Here is a 21,869-nt window from a genome sequence, read left to right as displayed (position 1 = left end):
ACTGTGTGTACAGTAGCAGAGCCAGGGGTTTCCCTCAACAGATGTTGTTATGATGACAACGAGAGGTTGAATTTCCATCCTCAATGCTATGCTTTTGTGGAGACCACTGATTTTTGTTTCCTATTTTTGACACTTATAAACTGTGTAACTTTAAGGAATATACCGGAGTCTTTCTATGCCTCAGTTTCCCCTGAACTAGGCACAATAATAACTTCTGCCTCAAAGGGCCATACAAAACTATATAACAAAGAGTCTGATGTGAAGAAAGCACACAGTAAAAATTGTTATGTCACTAGTTTTATGTTAATCATTGCTAATTTATCAGGTGACTAAGTCATGGGTGGTACACACCTTTAATCCCAGCACTCAGGTGGATCTCTGAGTTCAAGGTCAGCCTGGTCTACAAATTGAGTTCCAGGACAGCAAGAACTAAACAGAGAAACCTGTCTTGAAAATCCAAAACCAAACCAAAACAAAACAAAAAAGTCAATAAACAAATCAAAAAGAAATCTGCTAGAGACTATGCTAAAACCTGGAACTGTTCTTGTTACCATGCCTTCCTGTTCATGACAGACTATCCCTTCAAATGGTGAGCTGAAAGAATCCATTTTCCCTTAAAGTGCTTCCAGCTTTATGTAAACATAAATTTTTATTCTCCTGAGTAATTACTTAGAAGTAGGCTTCACTGAGTCAGAGGCTAAAGGCAACCTCCAGCTTTGGAAGCAACAAACTCCCGTATTAATGAGCTGTGCCCCCTACTAGCAACACACGACTATTCTAGTCATTTGTATCTTAATAAGCACTCAGTGCGCCAGTTGAAAAGAATGTTTTTGTTGTTTGTTTTTTTGTTTGGTCATGCTGATGAATTATAGTATCTCGTAGTGATTTTAATTTCCATATTTCTAAAGAGCAACAATGTTGGATTTCATGTAGTTCTTTCTACCCATCTATGGTGTCATAGCACTTCCAACAGTGGGCCGAGTCCTTCTGTATCAATTAGCAAGCAAGACAATGCAGTGACACTAGGTTGTGCAAGCTGATAACAGAAAACAACCGAGAAAAAGCCACTGGGAGTCTTCTACTGCTCTCTACTTTATTATCTTGAGACAAGGTCTCTCAGTGAACTGGAGACTGTTTTGGCTCTACTGACCAGTCAACAAGATCCAAGGATCAACCTATCTTTACCCTCTGCCCCCAGTGCTAGGGTTATAGGTACTTATAGCTACATCTGACTTTTTACCTTACATGGGTTCTGGGGATTAAAATCAAGTTCTCATGTTTATACAAGTGTTCATATCAGCGAGCAATCTTCCCAGGCTCAAGAAATATCCCTAGGATTTTTAAGGAAATCTAAATATAATATGACTGCAGCTCATCTTTTACTGATATGTGCTTATTCTCACAGCTGCTAACTAATAAGCAACGCCACCATTAAAAAGCCCAATCTGACATTCCTGAGTTAATTGGCAAAGAGAACACTTTTGATGAAGATTCGACTAATGGCTCTGGTCACAGGCCCTCTCCAATGTGATCTTTCTGATGCAATCAAAGATGACCCACTTGGGAGTTGGACTCTTGACTAGAGAAATTAATCACTACCTTGCAGAAATTAAAATGAAGTAGCATTAGCTGAAATACAACCACCTACACTAAAGAAACTTTAAGTTATGGTAGCACAGTCACACACAGTAGAAAGATCATGCTAAAAAGGCATGAAGTTGGACATGGGCAATGGCTCTGACCAATAGTGAGAAGTTCCTTTTTGTTCCATATAGATCACAGGAGAGAGAGACGTGACAAGAGCTTAGAGACATGGGCGGTAAAATGTCATCCTAGGCTTCAGAGGCCATTAAAGGAATGTGGATTTTATGCAAGGAAGTTTAGGGAACCTTAAGAGAATTTTACAGATTAATTAAAAATTAAAAAAAAATTAAGTATGTGTATGATTGTCCTTGTGTGGGTATATGCACATGAATGCAGGTGTCCAACGTTGATGTGTTACCTAATATGGATGCTGGGAACTGAACCCGGGTCCTTTGTACCTACTAATAATCAATAAGCCCTTTCTCCAGCCCCAAGAGAACTTGAAGTAGTAAAATGATGAAATCAAATACTAGCTTTGGCACAAAGAAAGGGTAGACTGCTGGTGGAACACGGAGAGCAATCAAAGAAGAGATGGTCTTCTGAAGACTCCAATGCACTGGAGGTCAGGGCTCGTGAGGGTCTACGGCTGCAGCCGGAGAGGAGGGTCAACCACTGTCAAGGCACTACTCTATTTTCCCCAAATGGTCGGAAAGAACTGTCAGTGGTGAGGATCAGATCCACTAAGGTTTTATTTTCCTCTGGGTTCTGGTGTGGCACTGCTGACCTTCGTCTGACTTTGGCATTACAGTTTCTGCAAACACTGCTGATTGCACAGCAGGATGGGTGGTTTTCACACAGTGCACACTCAGGATCCCAACAGTGACAGGCAGTTGCTGTTGAACCCACTTAGAGCCCTCCTGATGCTAAGGGAAATCAGCTGATAAAGGTGACATTTTTGGCATTGTGGACTCAAATGGCAACTTAATTTTCTTTTTCTAAAGTTCAAAGATGAAAAAAAAAACCTCAACAACTTTTAATGATCTCACCATGTTTTTCATTTCTTGGTGGGGGGGGTGGTGGGGTGTGTGTCATCTGCCTTCTGCCTCAAACTATGGAAAGACAGTGCATGGTGGTTAAATGTGACTATAAGGACATGGGTAAATGTCAAATGCTATCTGGATGGGTTCTTCAGCACAGAACCTGCCAGATTTGAGAACCTTTTTAACAGTGTTAAAGAAAAATATGGGCTATGGTTATAAAGATATTCTGAAAGTAAGACAGAGTCTGGCATGTGAAGTTCTTCTGGAGCTTTGCTGGGCCAACCCATTCATATATTTTACATGGCTTTCATTTTTCTTTGGTTCCTATTGCAAAGTTTCCGTGGTTATAAAATGCCAGAGAGAGTATCACTTTACATCATGCCAGCTCCTGACAGGGCCTCAGTTGTGATTCTCTTTCACGATAGGCTAGGGATAAAATAAGTATTAGTGAATTATCAGAATGAGGATAAGGTTGGCCACAGTTTCTCTGTAGTGGTTTGGTGAGGAATGTCCCTCACAGGCTTGTGGATTTGAATATTTGATCACCAGTTGGTGGTGCTATTTGGGGAGTTTATGGAATCTTTAGGGGATGGAGCCTGGCTGGAGAAAGTTTATTACTGAAGGTGGGCCTCGAGGGTTTATAGCCTCCATGCACAGCTTTTCTCTTTCTGTTTCCTATGTGTAGATGAAATATGAACTCTCTGTTGTCTGCTCCTGCTGCCATGCATGACTGGAACTGTAAGCTAAAATGAACTCTTCCTTAAGTTGCTTTTGGCCATGACCTTTTATTGCACCAACAGAGAAGTGACTAATACACCCCAGTACTTGCAGACATATGTGGTTGACTTGCAAGTGGACTATCATGTGAAAATGCTATTTATAAACCAACTCATTGACTTTCAAGAACACATTTTGTTTAGGAGAGCTGAGCTTATTTTTTTAAATCTGGGTTTGGTTTAAAGTCAGCTCATTCTTAAGAAGAAATCATACAGGCATCATGACTGGCTCAATTTCTGGGACCATTTATAACAACGAACAAGACACACCAGAAGAATGAGTGGTTTCTTCCACAACCTTGCACTATGGGTCCCATAGCATCTGATGGCTTGTTCTGGTATAACACCAATACCCTACCAACGTGATGATTGGCATGGCATCCATTTTGTTCCTCTTCTAACCTCAACACTGTTCCCTCACCTCTACTGGCAATGTGACAGGCCAGAACAGAGTGCCAGTATTCACCATCTAAGTCATAAACAGAGAAGTCTGTTTTGTGAACCACACATTAAGAAAGACATAATGGAGACACATTCATAGAAAACAAACTGAATGTGGGAACCAGGTTATAGGAAGAAATAAAAAAATGAACTTAGTGGTCTCAAAGTAAAGGAAAAATAATTCTGTATCTAGAGCACTAAAACTCAGGCTGAAATTACCCTTTCCTGTTTTAAAATTAATATTAAAGGAAGTATGGAAATGAATATTACAACTGTGTGATTTCTTATAAAGTTGACAAAACATGTCTGGCATTGTAAGAATAGTATTGTTAAGAAGTACAAACAATAAAAAAAAAAAAGACAGGACAGGGGTTAAGGATTTCAAAGATCTTACTGAAACGTGCTGAAAACATCCTGCCTGGAATTAACAGCACACAAGTAGGTGATTCCGAATGTAGAACATGTCCTGAGACTGCACAATCAATAGCATAAATTCTAGGAGTTGTGAGAGTAATTAATTTGCTGTTCTCTTGTTTTGCTTTGCAACCTGGGGTAACAGCAGCCTCAGAATATTACTGCGTGTTTTTTCTTCTTTCCTTCGGTGTCTACTGCATTTATCTATTCATAGAAAATGTCTGCTTTATTTCATTATCAGCTTGAAAATAAATAGAAAACAAATCTAAAAATTATCGTAAAACAAATCAGAAAACACACAGTGAGATGCTTTATTTCTGGACAAGTTAATGCAAAAAATAAACTCAGGAATAATGCTGAGCACGACAGCTTCCAAACCTGCAGGCTCCTTCTTTTGTTCTGCTCCCAGGGTGCTAACAAGCAGCAGAGAAGCAGCTCATTGGGGGAAACACAAGAATGCCAAAAGCAAGGGACATAAAAAGGAAGTGCCATTAACATGCCTCGAAGCCATCCAACTTTTAACTGGAATCTAAACACATTCCAAAGTCTTAACTATGAACCAAACTCATGTTATAGTTTTAAAACATGGACGTCATAGAAAATTCAAATGAAAAGAAAACATTTATCCAACTTTAATATTGTTAAAAACACACAGAAGAAACTGCACTACACGCCATGCCAGGCTTCCTGATCCTGGGCTTTCAGAAGTATCTATGCAGGGATCTAGTTGGCGTTGCTACCTAGATCTCAGAAAAGCTCCTCACAGTGAACACCTGAGTACTTGCTTTCGAAACCTCTAACCCACACCCGGAACTTTCTGTTCCTTCAGACTGTCCTGTTTCAGTTAAAATGACTTTCGGCACATCTAGGGCGGTGCGGCCACAGACAAAGGTACAGTACAGGATGCTCTCAAACTCATAATGCTCCTGTCTTGCCCTCTTCAGTATTTGCCTACTGGTATTCAGAGACTTTGCAGCCACAAATTCTAAGACTCTCAACTGGTGGGTTTCTGTGAGTCTTTTTCTCAGTGCCACCAAATGCTGAACCCAACCTAATCTGTCAGTAAGTTCTAGGGTTCCACTCCAGCATATGGTTCAAGTCCTACATCTTTCATATTTCCACCTTGTCACTTTGACGCTCCTAATTGGTCTCAACTGGTCACCCTGTTTTCTGTGCAGACGCATGTCTATACAGTAGCCAGAGCAGTCTTTTACAAATATCAGCTAACATCTGTCCTCTATACAAAGCCTTGCCGAAGCTCCCTAAAGCACTTCGAACATGAATGGACAAGACCCCTTGGACCTGAAGACCCCCAGTGTATCAGGCGTACAACTGCCACGGTCAGGCCCTAGCCCGTCTTTACCTACTCTGCCCCCCCTTCACACCTGCCTCATTCAGCTGCTTACAAAAGTAACAGGTTCTTCTCCGTGCCTCCAACTCGCCTGGACTAACTGCATCTCAGGACCTTTCTGAGTGCTGCTCCCTGCCTGAATTTCCTTCCTCTAGGTTTTTATTTGGATGGCTTTGGTCACTCTGCCACAGTCCTCTGCCTAAGCAACTCCCTTCCTGGTTAACCCATATACTGCATTTTCCATTGCATGTTTGCCACATGTAGCTACTGAGCCCACAAAGTGTCTTCACCATGATGTACTCTAAGGATAAGCTATGATTATGCCAAGGCTTACCACAGAGAATGAAAAGTAGCTCACTGTTTCTGTGTTGACACAATAATACCCCCCCCACAGCATTAAAAATATAATTCATGCTGGGTGGGGGTGGCGTACACCTTTAATCCCAGCACTCAGAAGACAGAGGCAGGCGGATCTCTGTGAGTTTGAGGCCAGCCTGGTCTACATGAGCTAGTTCCAGGACAGGCTCCAAAGCTGCAGAGAAACCCTGTCTTGAAAAACCAACCCCCCCCCCCCAAAAAAAAGAAAAAGAGAAAAAGAGAGAGAGAGAGATAAGCTCCTCCCATTCCCTACTCTTCTTCTGAAGACTCAAGCAGGTCTCTGCCTCTCTCTCTCTCTCCCTCCCTCTCCCTTTAAAAATATATATATATATAATTCATTTTATCTGCTTCTCTCTATATTTTCAAATGCAACTACTGTTTGAGTATCTCTTATCCAAAATATTTGGGATCAAAAGTTTTTAAATTTCAGAACATGTGCTTACACTTATTTGGCCGAGCCTCTGAAATGCTCTTAAATCTGAAGAACAGTTCCAGATTTGAGTTTCTGGATTAAGGACACTCATTCTCTAGAGAAACTTTATATGACCTACATGGCTTGCGTTTGCAGTTATGTTATCTAAATAATAATGTCAGGATGTTATTAGTTAAAATATGTATTTATTAATTTGTTTGTGTGAGCACACCCATGAGCTAATGAGTGTGGAGGTCGGAGGATAGCTTTTGAGAGTCAGGTCTCTGACCATATGAACTGAGGACAGCGCTCAGGTCTTCAGTGGCAGGTGGCTTACCCTCTGAACCACCTTGCTGCCTCGCATCATATTATTTTATCATTTCAGCTATGATTGTCTGAAAGTATCTTTTTTGTCTTATCTGTGACTGGAAGGTATGGGGACCCGGGATATTTTGCTTGTTGCTATATCGCAATGTTTAGAGACCCATTCAGCTGCTCCACAACGACAGGACAGCCGAAGATGCTCTGCCTCTTCCTCTCGTCTCTCACTTTATTACACACATCTACATGGCCAGTGTCTTCCTGCTGCAGGCGAAGGAACATGGCACCCCTGGAACCCTTCTCTTGGACCATTCTTTTCCTCACTCTCCTCAGCTGGGTTTTAAGTTTGTTGATGGGAGGCTTCCTTTCTGATGTGCAAAAATAGCAACAATAAGTCCACACATTTTGACTTTAGTATGTGACAGATAAGGCACAAATGACTCAAGATTTCTCCATAACATCTATGGAAGAAACTGTTATTTTCACTATAAGAGGAAACTGAAGCCTTGCAAAAATAGCCAGCTAGCTGACCTTCAGATCACCTACATGGTTGGTGTGCACATGCAAATCCACATAGGCCACACCACCCTTGAGTCTCCACACTCACGGTCCAGCATATGCTCACATCCTGCAAGGACACTGGATACTGCTAAACATCATGCTCACCATAGGACACAGAATCAACAGCAAAAACTGAAGACTGTGGTGGTCTGACATGCATCCAGAGACAGCACCTGACATGTCATGGGGGGCTCTGACACCATAATGTCCTGTGCTTATTTGGGTCATACCTCACTTCCAGATGTAAGACGAGCAGGCAGCGGTCAGCCATATCTTGGAAGGACTTGGCAAGTTCACTCAGTGTCTGCATGATCTGCTCAGATACTGGTGGAAGGTCCATGTTCACATGGCTCTCTTGAGCAGGAGACAGCACTAGAAGAGGAGAGGAAAAAAGGGATCATTTTATTAAACACCAGAATGTATATTATTTATTCATCTTGCTGTTTTTATTACTTTGGCAGCATTATAAGTCTAAGATACATTAGACTCTGGTTTTACTTTGAAATTTATTTTACTTATTATTCCTGCTGTGTGTGAGTATGGATGCATGTGTCTGTGTTGTCACAGTGTGTGTCGTGGTCAGAGGCAAACTCCGGAGAGTTCATTCTCTTCTTTCATCATGGGTTTTAGGGATCAAACTGAGGTTGTCAGGTCTGCACAGCAAGCACCTCTATCTACTGCGGCAGCACGCCTGTCCTGCTGTGTTCTTCCTTAAACAGTCGCCTGCCTCAGTCAGTTTACTGACACAGAAGCAGCTCTAGAGTTGTGCGGCCTGTGGCTGCGTCTCCTGTACATTGTTCAAGTTGCTGTTCAGCTTCTAGCTGCACACTCATGGCAGTGCCTGTGAAGAGAGTATCGGTACCTCTGAGCCAGCTGATTCTGCATCAAAATCCTGGGTCTGTCTTCATTAACTTCCAAGAATTTCTGCTTAGCTCTGCAGTCATTGGCAAACATGACAGAACTAAGTATGGAAGACATTTCTTTCGGCTTCTATGAAATCTTTCCTTTTCCAGGCTAAATTTCCCCTATTCTAAAGAATGAATTACTCTTCAAATGAATGGACTAACTTGTTTCATAATTCTCAAAGTCTACTGACCAAGTATTCTCTCTGTTCTAGATCACTCCTGAAATGAAGGTTGCAGAATCAATATTACAGACTAATATGTCTACAAGGAGTGGAGGCTGTGACACTTGTGCCATCTGGGTGATGAGATAGAGGGAGGTGGTGATGGGCTGTGTGTCTCTTTAATTCACATGTAACTTATGAGCAATGACAGGCCTTAGAAGGATTTTTTAGGATACTGGTACAGCTAATTTCGCTAACTTTCCAAAGGACGTCCTATCTTAACTACAGAGATACTTGGGCATCCATATTCATTGCTGCTATATTTGCAAAATCCAGGGAACAGAATCAAACTGATGTCTATTGTATTGATAATGATAATGTGCTTAATTACACAATGGGACATTCAGCCATAAAGAAAATGAAAATTTGAAATTCCCAGGTAAATGGATGGAGTTGGAAATAATCCCTCTGAGTGAGGAAACCTAGATCAAGAAAGACAACGGCCACGTTTCCACTCAGATGCAGGTGTGAGCTTTGAATCTTAGGTATACATATTTAACCTGGAGAACCCACAGAAGCTGGGGAACAAAAAGTCAAGGGGATTTCAAGGGGAGGGGACAGAAGGTGAGTGGTAGGAAGGTGGGAGGAGGAACAACAGCAGGAGGGCTGAGGTGGGAGATGAGGGTGGAAAAGGGAGTAAGGGGAAGAATAGCACTGAAGTCCGTGGAAAACACCATATAGAAATCTACTAATACAGAAACACACACACACACACACACACACACACACACACACACACACACACACACACACGAAGTTTAAATGAAAAAGCTAGTGCCAGGTATTGGTTACCTCTTTTTGATTTGTTAGTCAATAACATCCCATACATGTTCCCAAACATTACAGGCTACTGTTATTGCTATTGGTTACTTGAGAAGACCATACTGCTGAAGACACTGTATACCTGAGTTATAGGACATGGAAAAATCAAGCTGATAATGACCTGGTAGTTTCATCCCTACTGGCTAGAGTTCATAGTGCTAGAAGGTTCTATGCATGCTATGAAATGAGAAAAGTCATCAACGGTCTCACCCAGTGAACCTTATAGCTGGGCTGGCAAGATATATGGAACAATGCAATAGTGGCAGGATTATCATGGGCATAACCAACTACTTTCTGCTTGGACTTAGCTCATCCCACAAGATGGACCTCATTCCTAGTACCATCAACTGGACCAAAAATCTTTGACTGATTAAGTCAAAGGTATAAGAAGATAACCTACTACTATTATTGTGCTAAATTAACATAGTACTATGCATCCCTAAGTTTTTATCTTTATATCCATAGACCGATTTCCTGCTTAACCCTTATTATACAAGCTTCCTTTTGCAGTAGTGGCAATTAATACAAAGACCCACAACTGGCCAACACGCAGAGTCTACGGAGTGCTCAGGTCTAAATCTCAGTATTGCTTCTCTGTCTGAAAATCCTTCCCTCTGCCAGAGAACTTGGGTCTTCTGGAAAAAGGATCCCTGGACTTGAGGCCTGCGTCAGTGCTGAGACACCACTAACTCCAGAAAGAGGGAACCAATGATTGCCCAAGCAGTGTCTAAATGGGCTATCTAAATCATATCCTTTTCTATACAGGTTTGAGGCTCACTGAGGAAGAAGGCACGGAAGGACTGTAGGACTCTGAGAGAGTAGACATCTGCAGAGAAACAGTGTTTGCTGGACATGTAGCACAGCTGCACACATAAACTCACAGTGGCCAGAACTGTGTATTCACAAGGCTCGTACAGGCTCAAGTCAGACAATTCTAGAATGGATGGGGCAGGTGCTCATGAAATTCCACCTCTCTCTGAAGAGCTGTTGGCATCTGATGTGTGTTGGGGAGGGAAAGCCAGCTTTCTGTGGGTAGTGTGAGGGTTTTGAGCAGCTACTCATCCTCCTGTACATGGTCCTACACCGAGCATGTCAGGTAGTACTAAGTGGACGAAGGGTATTAAAAAACTTAAAAAGAAAGGAGAGTGTACATAAAGTTGGGAGGGAAAAGTTGAGGACAAGGGAAAAGTTGGACAGTAGATTTGATCCAAAATTACATGTATATATTAATATTAAATAAAATATTAAAACACTTAAATAGATTCCTTAGGAAAATACTGAGCTGCGGTAGGGGGAGTGTTGTTTACTTGAGCTTCTCCAGTTTCTTGGAGATCATCAACAGAATTTGGGCCACATTAGCCAAGACTTTTTAGCTCTTTGGATTCTCAACTGCTGTACATTGTCTTCTCGCTACCATATAGCAAGAGCCAATCTCTTTAAATATTTCTGCCTTAGTCTTTTGTGTAAAATAGGGACAACTTTGTCACATACTGATAAATGGATTGACATAGGAAAAATACAATATTAGCACATGAAGTTTTCTCAGTATTCATATAAGTCAGAAACATAAACAGTTGTTATTCTTCCTTAATCTTTTATTTGTTCAAGTGAAATCTTAATAATTACATCCAGAAACAATCCCATCCATGTCAAAGTTCAGTTTCTAGTCGTCTGTACAGTTTTGCTTCTTTGGCAGAGAAGCCTTTTCCCTGTTGGAGGATGTGGATCTTTGCAGAAGACATCTGTGGGCTTGGAGCACACCGTAGGACCCAGAGACATCAATAACTCATTTTATAGGATAGTAGTCACCACCTGCCCAAGTCAAGTCTATTATGATTATGTCTTTTCCTGTACTATCAAGCCCAGGTGAGGGCCAGACATGTGATCCAGGCATGTAACTTTTAAGGCTAAAGTTTCCTTTGGATCCGCACCCTAAGAAATTAAAACAGCATCACATGAGCATAAACAAGTGAATGTTATTCACAGGAACTGGCCTGTCAGGAGGAGAATATAGTCACGGAGATTTAAAATTCCAATAATCCCTGAACTGTCCTAGCTGTTCACAAACTCCATCTGCCAGAGAGTGGCTGTAAAATACTGCATGACCCTCAAATGTTACTGCTATTCATGGTGTTTTGTGGCAATGCAGCATCACTGCCATCACAGCGTTTCATGTGGCAGGCCAGATGAAAGCAACTTCAAGTGACATTATTAGAATATTTCAAAGCACTTTAGGGCTTTTAAGGCTCTGAATGCATTTTGTATGTGATACAAACTCTGGTCTATAGAGTTATCTATACACATCAATGAGAAGAGGCAGAGATCACTCTGACATGGTACTCATGATCTCAAGCTCCCAAACACTATAACTGACCAAGTACTATCAAAAATATTTTGGGTAAAATCCATTAAAAAGCTAGAAATTTCCCTTTTTTATCATACAAACAACTAACTTCACCATGTGAAAACTGACCACTCCCCAAAGTGTCAGAAACAAAAATAAATACAACAAAACTAAAACCCAAAATAAAATGCACAAACGGCAGGTTCAGCTGCCAAGTAAAGCTTGCAATGGGCATGGCAGGAGCAGTGTGGAATAACAGAAACTGCGTTGTGTCTGACTGTATGGTACAGCAAAGCTGTGGCGTGATATTAAAGTAACTTATGTCTACAGCTTCCCTGAAATGCTGGCTTGTCAATTCCTGAGAGCTCCTTCAAGTTTACGAAGCTTTCTAAAATAAGAAGAAATATACCGAGCAAAGAAATGCTGAGCATGCCAAAGGCAGCAAAGAACAATTAACTGGCTCTTAAATGTCAAGTGACAGTGTTGATAGATTTTGTTTATAGTTAAGAAATGAGATTACTGGACAACCCCTCCCCCCCACATACCACAAAACACTACACCACACCCCCACATCTGCACACATCATCCTTAGCCACCCACTCACCACACCACACACACCTCTGCACACACCCTTCTAGAGACTACGTGATTATCTATCTGTCTTGGAGGCTGCTCTTCATTCTGCCACAGCCCCATGGGTACTGAACTTTTAAAATGTTAGCAGTTGGGGAGCCTAGGCAGTTTGGATGCTCAACTTACTAAACCTGGATGGAGGTGGGCGGTCCTTGGACTTCCCACAGGTCAGGGAACCCTGATTGCTCTTCAAGCTGATGAGGGAGAGGGACTTGATCGGGGGAGGGGGAGGGAAATGGGAGGCGGCGGCGGGGAGGAGGCAGAAATCCTTAATAAATAAATTAAAAAAAATAAAATAAAAAAAATTTAAGAAAAAAAAATGTTAGCAGTTGATCACCTCTTTAAGACATGCACCCTGAGCAGCTGTTTCTAGCCTGGGGGAAGGTTGATATCTGATCATCCATAATGTGACCACTATATACAAGCATGTCTCTTTTAAGATTTCTAGTTCACCCTCATGCTGACGTTACTGGGGCTTCCTCTATTAAGTCCACTGGTCTAATGGAGGAAGATGAACCTTGTGCTTTGTGCTGAGACAATGGACAGGGCAATTTCATGTCCCACCTTCACTCTAGCATATGAAATGTACACTATTTGAAGCCCTGGGATTACAGAAGGAAGTGGCCCTGTGTCACAGTCTGCGAAGCCCTCCAGCAGAATTCTGTGTCGCCCCTCAGAGACTCCTGCTTTTCTGATAAAAGGAGTGGCTATGCTGGTGCCACTCCTTTCTCTCCTGCTCTGCCTCTTCCTGATTTGGGAACTACTGGCCAGCAGTGGCCCTCTCAGGAAAATACACACCCTCTCAAAGCCCTGGAATGAAAGGATAGCAGCTGGCTGGTGAGTCTGGTCTGTGTCCAGCTTCTGAAATGGTAGGTCCTAACACCACCACCACCAGTTCACAAGCCTTCCTCTTTCAGTTCTCTCCTATGCTTGCTTGTTTGCTATACACCAGCCACGCAGCTACAGCTCAGAAATCCCTCCACTTTCTCCTTTGAAGGCCCTCAGCATGGATGGCAGAGCTGAGGCCTCAAGACGCCCTTCCACCAGAAAGTGGATTCCCTCAGTCTTCTTCTGTTCTATTGCCTTAAGGCTTCCTTTGGCCCTGGGCCAGTCTTACAACCCACAGTCATGAAAACAAAAGAAAAATCAAAGAGCAGAACATTGCTAATAGGAAGTTCTTATTCTAATCTCAAAAAAGCTTTCCAAAGTTGATGGTAAGGCTCTGTTGAGAATGGTGCACAGTTAGAGGCTTCACGCCCGCAGCCCAGTGTTTATGGTGCTGGAAGGAGCTCTGCGTGCTACTGGAGGAGGAAGGTAGTCAGTATTACAATCCAGCAACTACAACAGTCAGCTGGCTGCAAGATACACTGGTACAACTGCAATACAAACATCATAGTAGTAATCAACCACTATGTGACTGCATCTAAGGTTCACTTCATGAGATGGAATTCATATCAGGATATCCAACAGTGCTAAAGTGCCTAAGAACCTGAGACTAGGTAGGTCATGGGTGTAGAAGAAAACCTAATGCTATTATTCTGCAAAATAAAACAAAAATAACATCACTTCTAATGACATATTACTACACTCACAGACCAGTGCCTCACTCAGCCCTCAATAGCAAAGCTTCTCCTTGCTGTAGATGGGCACCATCACGGACACCACCACTGGTCAATGTTCAGAAGAGTGAGTGACTCTGGAGCACTCAGAGAGAGAACAGAAAGTTGTGTGGTAGGGAGGTGGGGACAATCTGGGAGGAGTTGGAGAAGGAGGAAAACATGATCAAAATGTATTGTCTAAAATTTTTTTAAATTAAAAAGTGCCGCCCATTACTTCTCAGCCATGTGTCAGCCAGCTAGCTACCCCTTCTCAGTGACTTCCCCACTCACGGCCCTTCCAGGCCTTCCCACTTCTCTCAGGAGATCTCAGATTCTTGCGGGCTGGCTGAGAGAACTTCCAACAGCTGCTTGATCTACAGGCCTGCCTACTATTAACTCCTCAGTGGGCCACAATCTGATTTCTCCTTTCACTACTTTAGTAAAAGTTATTCTGATATCGCTTTATGAAATTCAAATTTCCAAATTCATAGGATGCTTTTCGATGCTAATGCCACCTGAGCTTTCTGCTACATAGAGCACCACCGGCCATTTACTTCTTGAAATTACATCTGCTCCGGCTGATGTCACACCATGTTCTCGTGAACACTCTTCGGTCTCTCCGGCATTTCCGAGGCTGCGTCCTTTTCGTTTAGCCTACTATAACTGCCAGGCTTTCCTGGGCCTGAGAGTGGAGCTCATCCATTTTCGACACTCCTATTATTTATGAATTCATAAATTCAGGGCTCTAAAAACTTCATTTAACCCTTTATAAAAACCTCTCTACTTGTGCACATTCCACAGGCATCTCAAAACTAAACACGTTATGGTTCCTTGGAAAATTTATTTAAATTGCCTTCCTACCAGTGAAATATAAACTGTATTATCTTTGACTTTTTTTTCCACTAAAGACTAGTTTTTACTTATTCTAATTAGCAAATATTTTCCCAATATTTGTTTTCTCTTTTCTACATCAACTGCTTCTTCCTTGGTTCAGACTTCTCTTTTTCATGGATCTTCTGAGGTCTGTTTCATGTTTGACCTTTTAAATGCAACAAAATATGAAGCAGGTAGGAGCTAATTACCCAAAATGTAAATATAGTGATGCTAATTTCACTGCATTTTCTAGTGCTTGTGTGATCAAGCCCTGGCTCCTTAGACAGCTTTTCATGGCTGCTGTCTTTTCAGTGCTAGGGATCAAGCCTAGAGCTTTTCACACCAGGCACGCGTTGCAGCACTATGCTGTACCCCAGCTCTCTATAATTTATCTGGCAAAATACTCCAGTTTTGCTTATTTTTCTTTCTTTCTTTTCTTTTTTTTTTTTTTTAATTTTCGAGACAGGGTTTTTCCGTAGCTTTTGGTTCCTGTCCTGGAACTAGCTCTTGTAGACCTGGCTGGCCTCGAACTCACAGAGATCCGCCTGCCTCTGCCTCCCGAGTGCTGACTCCAGTTTTTCTTAAATGCGCACAATTTTCTTTTCTTCAACTCATCCCTTTCCCCAAACCTTACCTTTTGCCTGCCATACTTTAAAGTAAGTCTCTTAATTCTATCATGAGGTTCTATTAATCAATAGCTGTGATGGTTTTTTTTTTTTTTTTGGTTTTTCGAGACAGGGTTTTTCTGTAGCTTTGGAGCCTGTCCCGGAACTAGCTCTTATAGACCAGGCTGGCCTCTAACTCATAGAGATCCACCTGCCTCTGCCTCCCGAGTACTGGGATTAAAGGCTTGTGCCACCACTGCCAGGCTGCTGTGATGGTTTTTATATCTTTTCAAAATTTCTCATTCATCCGTGGGTGGGGCCCGTGACTTGTCTGCATTTCCTCCATCTAACTCTAGTCGAGCAGTGATCATGTCCCATTCACAGATCATTTATTTATGCTTGTCTCTTAACCACACCACTAATTACTCATGCATTTCCATAATCAAAGTAAGAAGAATAACTGAAGGCATTATATAATTTAACATTATTCTTTTAGTTAAACTGACGGAGTGATTTTAATTGACCAGCATAAAACAATCAAGAATGCACACAATAACTGGCTGTAAAGACCAAAAAAAGGAAGGACAACTGACCATTTACTACTCTGTCTTTCTCTTTAGTTTACTGGGTCCACTATAGGGAAAGAGTGGGGATGAGGAAGTCACTTGTTATAGATATTTTTATGGGGGGACTGTTTAGGAATCTTACAGAAGTCAAGTTTTATTCAATTCTAGCTAATTCCTACAGCTCATGAACTTTCCCTATAGGCAGCACTGCCTCTTGAAGCCTCCTTATTTTTAGAACTAGTCAGTCCACCTTGCTACAACAGAGATTTGGGCCCCTTTTTTTCTGTCGACATAAAATCCTTGGCTTGTCAAATACCCAGTTTCTCTCAAGGAAAGCCAACCCAGTAACTGTCATGGAGAAGCAATCAGTCGAGGGCATTAGGATGTCTCAAGTGGCTCCGCAGCCCAATATTAACCAGACTGAAATCTGTTTAGGTCTTAAAATTAGTCAAAATTGGACTCATTCACACCCGGAGGAGCATCTGCTTTCCAGGATGCAGCTGCCACACTTTCAGTGGTGACTTACTGTGGCTTCTTTAATTGATTCGTGGGAGGACATCCTCGTACATCTGTAATATCTAAAATTGTTACAATATTAGCTTAGGCTGCTATCAGCTGTCAGGAAAGGGATAAACTGAAAAAAGAGAGATAGATATCATGGCAGAAAAAGAAAGGTTAACCCTGTAAACGCAAATCTTTTAGAGGATAGAAAAAGACACTGAAGAATGATCCCAGGAGACTTCTCATTGGGAACAGTTTAGGAAATCAAATTTTGGTAGAGTAATTATTTCTGAATCCTGTTCTTATGTGTACAGAGATGACAGCCACCACGTAATGATGTCTGCTCTCACCTGAGATCAAATTACTTAATTTCCAGTCTTCAGTTTTCCTATTTAGAAAATTGTGGCAATTACATCTTCCTTGCTCTGAAAGTAATACGTTATTAGGTCTTGTAAATAACTCTGAGATCCTTTGATGGTGTTATCAGGCTGAACACTTTGGAATGATGATAAGGTGAAACTAAGGCAGTGGGACAGTGAGAGCAGCCCCTCCATCCTTCTTCCCGGTCCTCAGATGCCTATGTAATATGCCACTAGTGAGCCTGGCACTGCTGGTGGACTTTCAGATGTCAGCTATTTCCAGTTCCAGGCTACACTTCAATGCAGCTAGCGCTATTTGTTGTCTTTATCAACTTTGCACCACTACCCATAGTTTTTATCCATGCCCTTGGAATACTTGAAAACACATTCAAGCTTAACTTCCTCCACTCCAATGCTCTGGGCTCTGTAGACATTTTATAACTGTCAAGTGATTTAGTTATTTACAAAGCTTCTTGACATCTGAAAAATGCAAGTGATCTTCACTGGATCAAGTATCTCTTATCCAATTAACTTCACCTTAAGGTACATTTTACTCTATTCTAAATGGAAATTTCTTGGCAACATTTTTCACGAACGTGTGTACATGTATGTGCAGGTGTGGAGATCAGAGGACAACCCTGGTGTCATCTTCAGGAATGCTGTCTACTTATGGGATCTCTCTTTGGCTTGGAACTCACTCATAGATAGACTGTTTGGCCAGTGGGCCCTAGGGCTCCTCCTGGCCCCTCCCCGGCAGAACTATATAGGTTCTGGGAAATGAATTCTGTCTTTCATGCTTATGAGATAAGCACTTTACTGACTGAGCCCTCTTAGTAACTTCAGGATTACTCTTTTATGATAAACATTTATTTCCACAACTAGGTTATTCATTTATCTTTAATTAACTAATGGTTTACTCTGTCTGTCTGTCTGTCTGTCTGTCTGTCTGTCTGTCTGTCTGTCTGTTTGTCTTTAAGATAAGGTCTTGGTCAGCGGCCCTAGGTGGCTGGAGTTCACATGTAGACGAAGCTGAATTTTGCTATAATCTTCCTGGTTTATCAAGTGCTTGGATTACAGGTATGTTCTTGGCTCATTTAGTTCATTTATTGTTCTTTCCTCCCCTTCCAAATTATGTATTTTCTAGACTTTTGGTTTTTTTTTGGGGGGGGAGGTGCTTTTTGAGGCAGGACCTTAGGTAGTCTTAACTTTGAATTTGGTACAGCTGAAGATGGCCTTGAACTGATCTTCCTGCTGTTGCCTTCTGAGAACAAGGATAACAGATGTGTACCACCACACTAAGCTCAGGCAACCTAGTGATTATAAATAAAGACAAAGCTAAGGTATATGCATGGGAAGTTCTCTCATCTTACTTCCTATTTCAAAGGCTCATTTCTTGCAAATATAAGTAGCAATTCAGTTTAAACTAGCAAAGTCAATTAACTCTGAAACCAAAGTGTGGGCTGGCATGTTCTTTAACCAATATCATTCTGACTTCAAAGAATGGCAACATATCCCCATTGTTCAGATTAGCCCCCACACACTGAAAAGCTTGTAACCAGTTCTAGAAATACAGCTTTCCTATGAGACTGCCAGTCAATATGCAGGCCAACTGCTAGCAGTTCATTACATTCCAGACTGGGTTTGGAATGCTTGTTTCCCAGCGGGTGGTGCTATATGGGGGGGGGGAGAGTGTGGAACCTTCAGCCATAGGACCTGGCTGGTAGAAGCTGGTCACGAGAGGTGGGTGGGCCTTTAAATTCACAGCCTTGGCCCCTGGTTCCAGTTCTGACTTTTCTTCTTGGTCTGCTGTAATGTAAGGCATCTCTGTCAAACACTTCTCACCTGAGCTCCATGTTTACCCTGTCCTGATGGACTGAGAACCCTCTGAAGCTGTGAGTCAAAACAGACCTTTTCCCCACAGCTGTTTCTCTCAGGTGTTTGGTCATAGCAACACAATGATCACTGTAGATGGGGGCTCTCTTTGGTCCATTCTCATGGAAGAACTGGGAAAACTGAAGGGATTCTTAAAAATAAAAATTATTGCGGATAGTCCTTTACATTATGTGAAGACGTATCATTGTGGGTGTTTAATAAAAAGCTAAATGGCCAATAGTTAGGCAGGAAGTAAAGGTGAGACTTCTGGACAGAGAGAGCGCTGGGAAGAGGAAAGGCAGGGTCTCCAGCTAGACAGGGAGAAAGCAAGACATACAGGAACAGAGGTAAAAGCCATGAGACATGTGGCAGCGCATAGATGAATAGAAATGGGTTCATTTAAGTTATAAGAGCTAGTGGGACAAGCCTAAGCTATAGGCTAAGCTTTCATAATTAATAATAAGTCTCTGTGTCATGATTTAGAGGCTGGTGGTATAAAAAAGCCTGATATAAAAATTACAGTGGAGAAAAGTAGAAGTTTAAAGTTTCCAGGAAAGAAAAAAGGAGTAAGGATGTGGGAGCCTGGGGAAAGGTACACCACTCTTCTCTGCTTTCCTTTAATGCAGTCACTTAGTTGATGACGTCTTTATGCTACAGACAGGTACTCCCTGACTCTGAAGGCAACACTTTATGTGGGTATACGAGGCAGAGTTTTTCCTTTCCTACAGTACTATTTGCTGTTCAAATGACTGAACTTTACATCTCTTACTACTATTGATCATAGACCAGGGATATGGTAACTTCTAAATGTTTCATGGAATGTTTTTTTTTTCTGAGAAGCCATATATTATTTTATATATTAAGTCTGTCTGGTGACGAACATATTTCTGTTCTATTTACTGTAGAAGCTTATTATTTCAGATGTCTGTAACATTTATTTGAGATATTATTGTAGCATGAGTTTTAATAGGTCTTAATAATAAAAGCCCAGAGTCAGATATTGGGGAAAATGCTGAGAGATCAGAGAGATGAAAGTAGAAAACCAAAGCCACCTTCCCTCTCTGTTTGTACAGGCCTCTAGACCTCTATGTTTAGCTAGTGGCTATCTCTGTTCTCTGATTTTTAGGCAAGCTATATTTGTTTTGTTTTTTTTTGTTTTTGTTTTTTGAGACAGGGTTTCTCTGTGGCTTTGGAGCCTGTCCTGGAACTAGCTATTGTAGACCAGGCTGGTCTCGAACTCACAGAGATCCGCCTGCCTCTGCCTCCCGAGTGCCGGGATTAAAGGCGTGAGCCACCACCGCCAGGCGGCAAGCTTTATTTGTACAAACAAGATATTACCACATTAAGGTCTGTCAGATACGATAGTCCTGTAAGCCGAAGATGGATGCCCCAACGTTGCAGAGGAACCTTGGGCGACTGTCTATGCAGTCAGCTATTTCTGTCATTTCTCACAGTTTTTGGAAGTTGCTTGCTTGCATTTCCTGCTTACTCAGGTAATATTATTTCCTTCTTGGGTCTGATGGAGTTGAAGACTTTATAGTTATAGTTTTCCTTGTTATGAGATTCAGAAAAGAAATTCACTAAAGCAATATAAAGAGTATAAGGTTGAGAGACATAGCTAGACATTGTTGAAGTATTCATCATCATATATAATTATTGTACTTGTTGTATGTAGTTTTTCTTTTTTTTCTTTTTTAAAGATTTATTTATTATGTATACAACTTTATGCCTCATACCCACACACCAGAGGAGGGCACCAGATCTCTTTTCAGATAGTTGTGAGCCACCATGTGGTTGCTGGGAATTGAACTCAGGACCTCTGGAAGAGCAGACAGTGCTCTTAACCTCTGAGCCATCTCTTCAGCCCTATGTAGTTTTTCTTATGCTAGTGACAATCTTTTCAAGTTTTTAGACAAAAAAGGGGAAATGTGGTGAAATCTTGTTTGTACAACTAAAGCTTGCCTAAAGGTTAGAGGGCAGAGCTAGCCACTAGCTAACCATAGAGGTCTGGAGGCCTGTACAGACAGACAGGAAGTGATATGTCTAGGCAGAGAAGGGAAGTGATAAGGTGGGAGGAAAATGAAGCTCACTCTTTTTGGCTGGGAAGTTGAGAGGTAAGGTGGCTGTGGTTTTGATCCTTAGTCTTTCTGAGTATATTCCTCTGTCTCTCTATTGGATACTTGGCCTATTTCATTTTTTACTTTATCCACCTGTAAAATCCCTAGGAAATGCTTAGATATGTGTCAATAAAATATTAATCCTTTCTTCTCAGCATGATTCACAATATACAGCTCTTGTTTACAACCAGCAGATTCCCAATAATACTTGCTGAATTTAACCTTCAAGTTAAGAACAAACCAAAGAATTTTACATCCATTTCAAAAAAAAAAAAACTGTATCTTTACAATTGTTTTAATCTCTTGTCTTCCTAACAGTCATTAGTCTAGCTTATAATTCTGTTTCAGGGAAGAAAACTGAAGTTCTGGGAATGTGAGCATCTGAGTGAAAAATTACAAAGGGGACTCATGTGAGGCCTTCTGAAGAGTGAAACAAAAATAAGAGCCAACTTAAAAATGGATTGTAGTTGCCCTAGGCGACCATGGGATAAGAGGCCAACTCTGAGTCTGAAATGCACAATGCGCACAGCAGGGTTCTGCAGAGAGGCTGCTGTATTCAGTACTCATAAAACACTGCTTGATGGTTACAAGTCTGAGCAAGTTCTAGGTCCTCGGAGCAGTTAGCTGCAGGGTCCTATCTACATACAGTGCAGACCAGTGTGGATACATGATGTTTATAGCATGTGATTGACAGTACAGACCTCACCTATTTCAGCCCTGGGCAGAACATTGAGATTGATTTTTTCCCCTCTTTTATTCTAAATAATCTTCCTGGAGGCTTGGCTGAAAAAAAAAAAAAGAAAAAAGAAACCAAGAAAACCTCATTATCTACTAAAAAAGCTTGTGGTGTGGCCAATTTAGCTTCTGCAGATATTAAAGAGCAACCAGGGAGGGGCAGCTACAGAACAGCTCTGGTCCTGCGGATTGCACAATTATGGAGCTATGTTAAGTCCATGACTGCATAAAACCCCAAATCACAGAGCATCCCCAGTGTTAGGTGAAAAAGGGACAGGTTTCCGTTTTAAGGTAATTTTTGAGGCAAAAAACATTGATTGGCAGAGAGAAAACATTTGTCTTTGTTCAAACAGGATTCCTGGTGGTCTCAGCCTACACTGAGGGAGTCAGGGCAGGAACCTGGAGCAGGAACTGAAGCAGCAGTCATAGAGAAGTGCTGC

At 41.6% G+C, this 21,869-nt stretch overlaps 1 protein-coding gene across 1 annotated transcript in view; it reads right to left on the bottom strand.

Moving 5' to 3' along the window:
• Nucleotides 1–21,869, bottom strand: part of Exoc4 (exocyst complex component 4) — a 719,572-nt gene that overhangs the window by 57,173 nt on the left and 640,530 nt on the right. Inside the window, exon 15 of the mRNA XM_005365800.2 lies at nt 7,509–7,650. Within this exon, the coding sequence (XP_005365857.1) occupies nt 7,509–7,650 (142 nt within the window). The remainder of the gene's footprint in view (nt 1–7,508; nt 7,651–21,869) is intronic.

The sequence above is a fragment of the Microtus ochrogaster genome, unplaced genomic scaffold (assembly GCF_000317375.1).
Source record: "Microtus ochrogaster isolate Prairie Vole_2 unplaced genomic scaffold, MicOch1.0 UNK4, whole genome shotgun sequence".
NCBI classification, from domain to species: domain Eukaryota; kingdom Metazoa; phylum Chordata; class Mammalia; order Rodentia; family Cricetidae; genus Microtus; species Microtus ochrogaster.
This window is presented reverse-complemented; position numbering and strand designations above follow the sequence as displayed.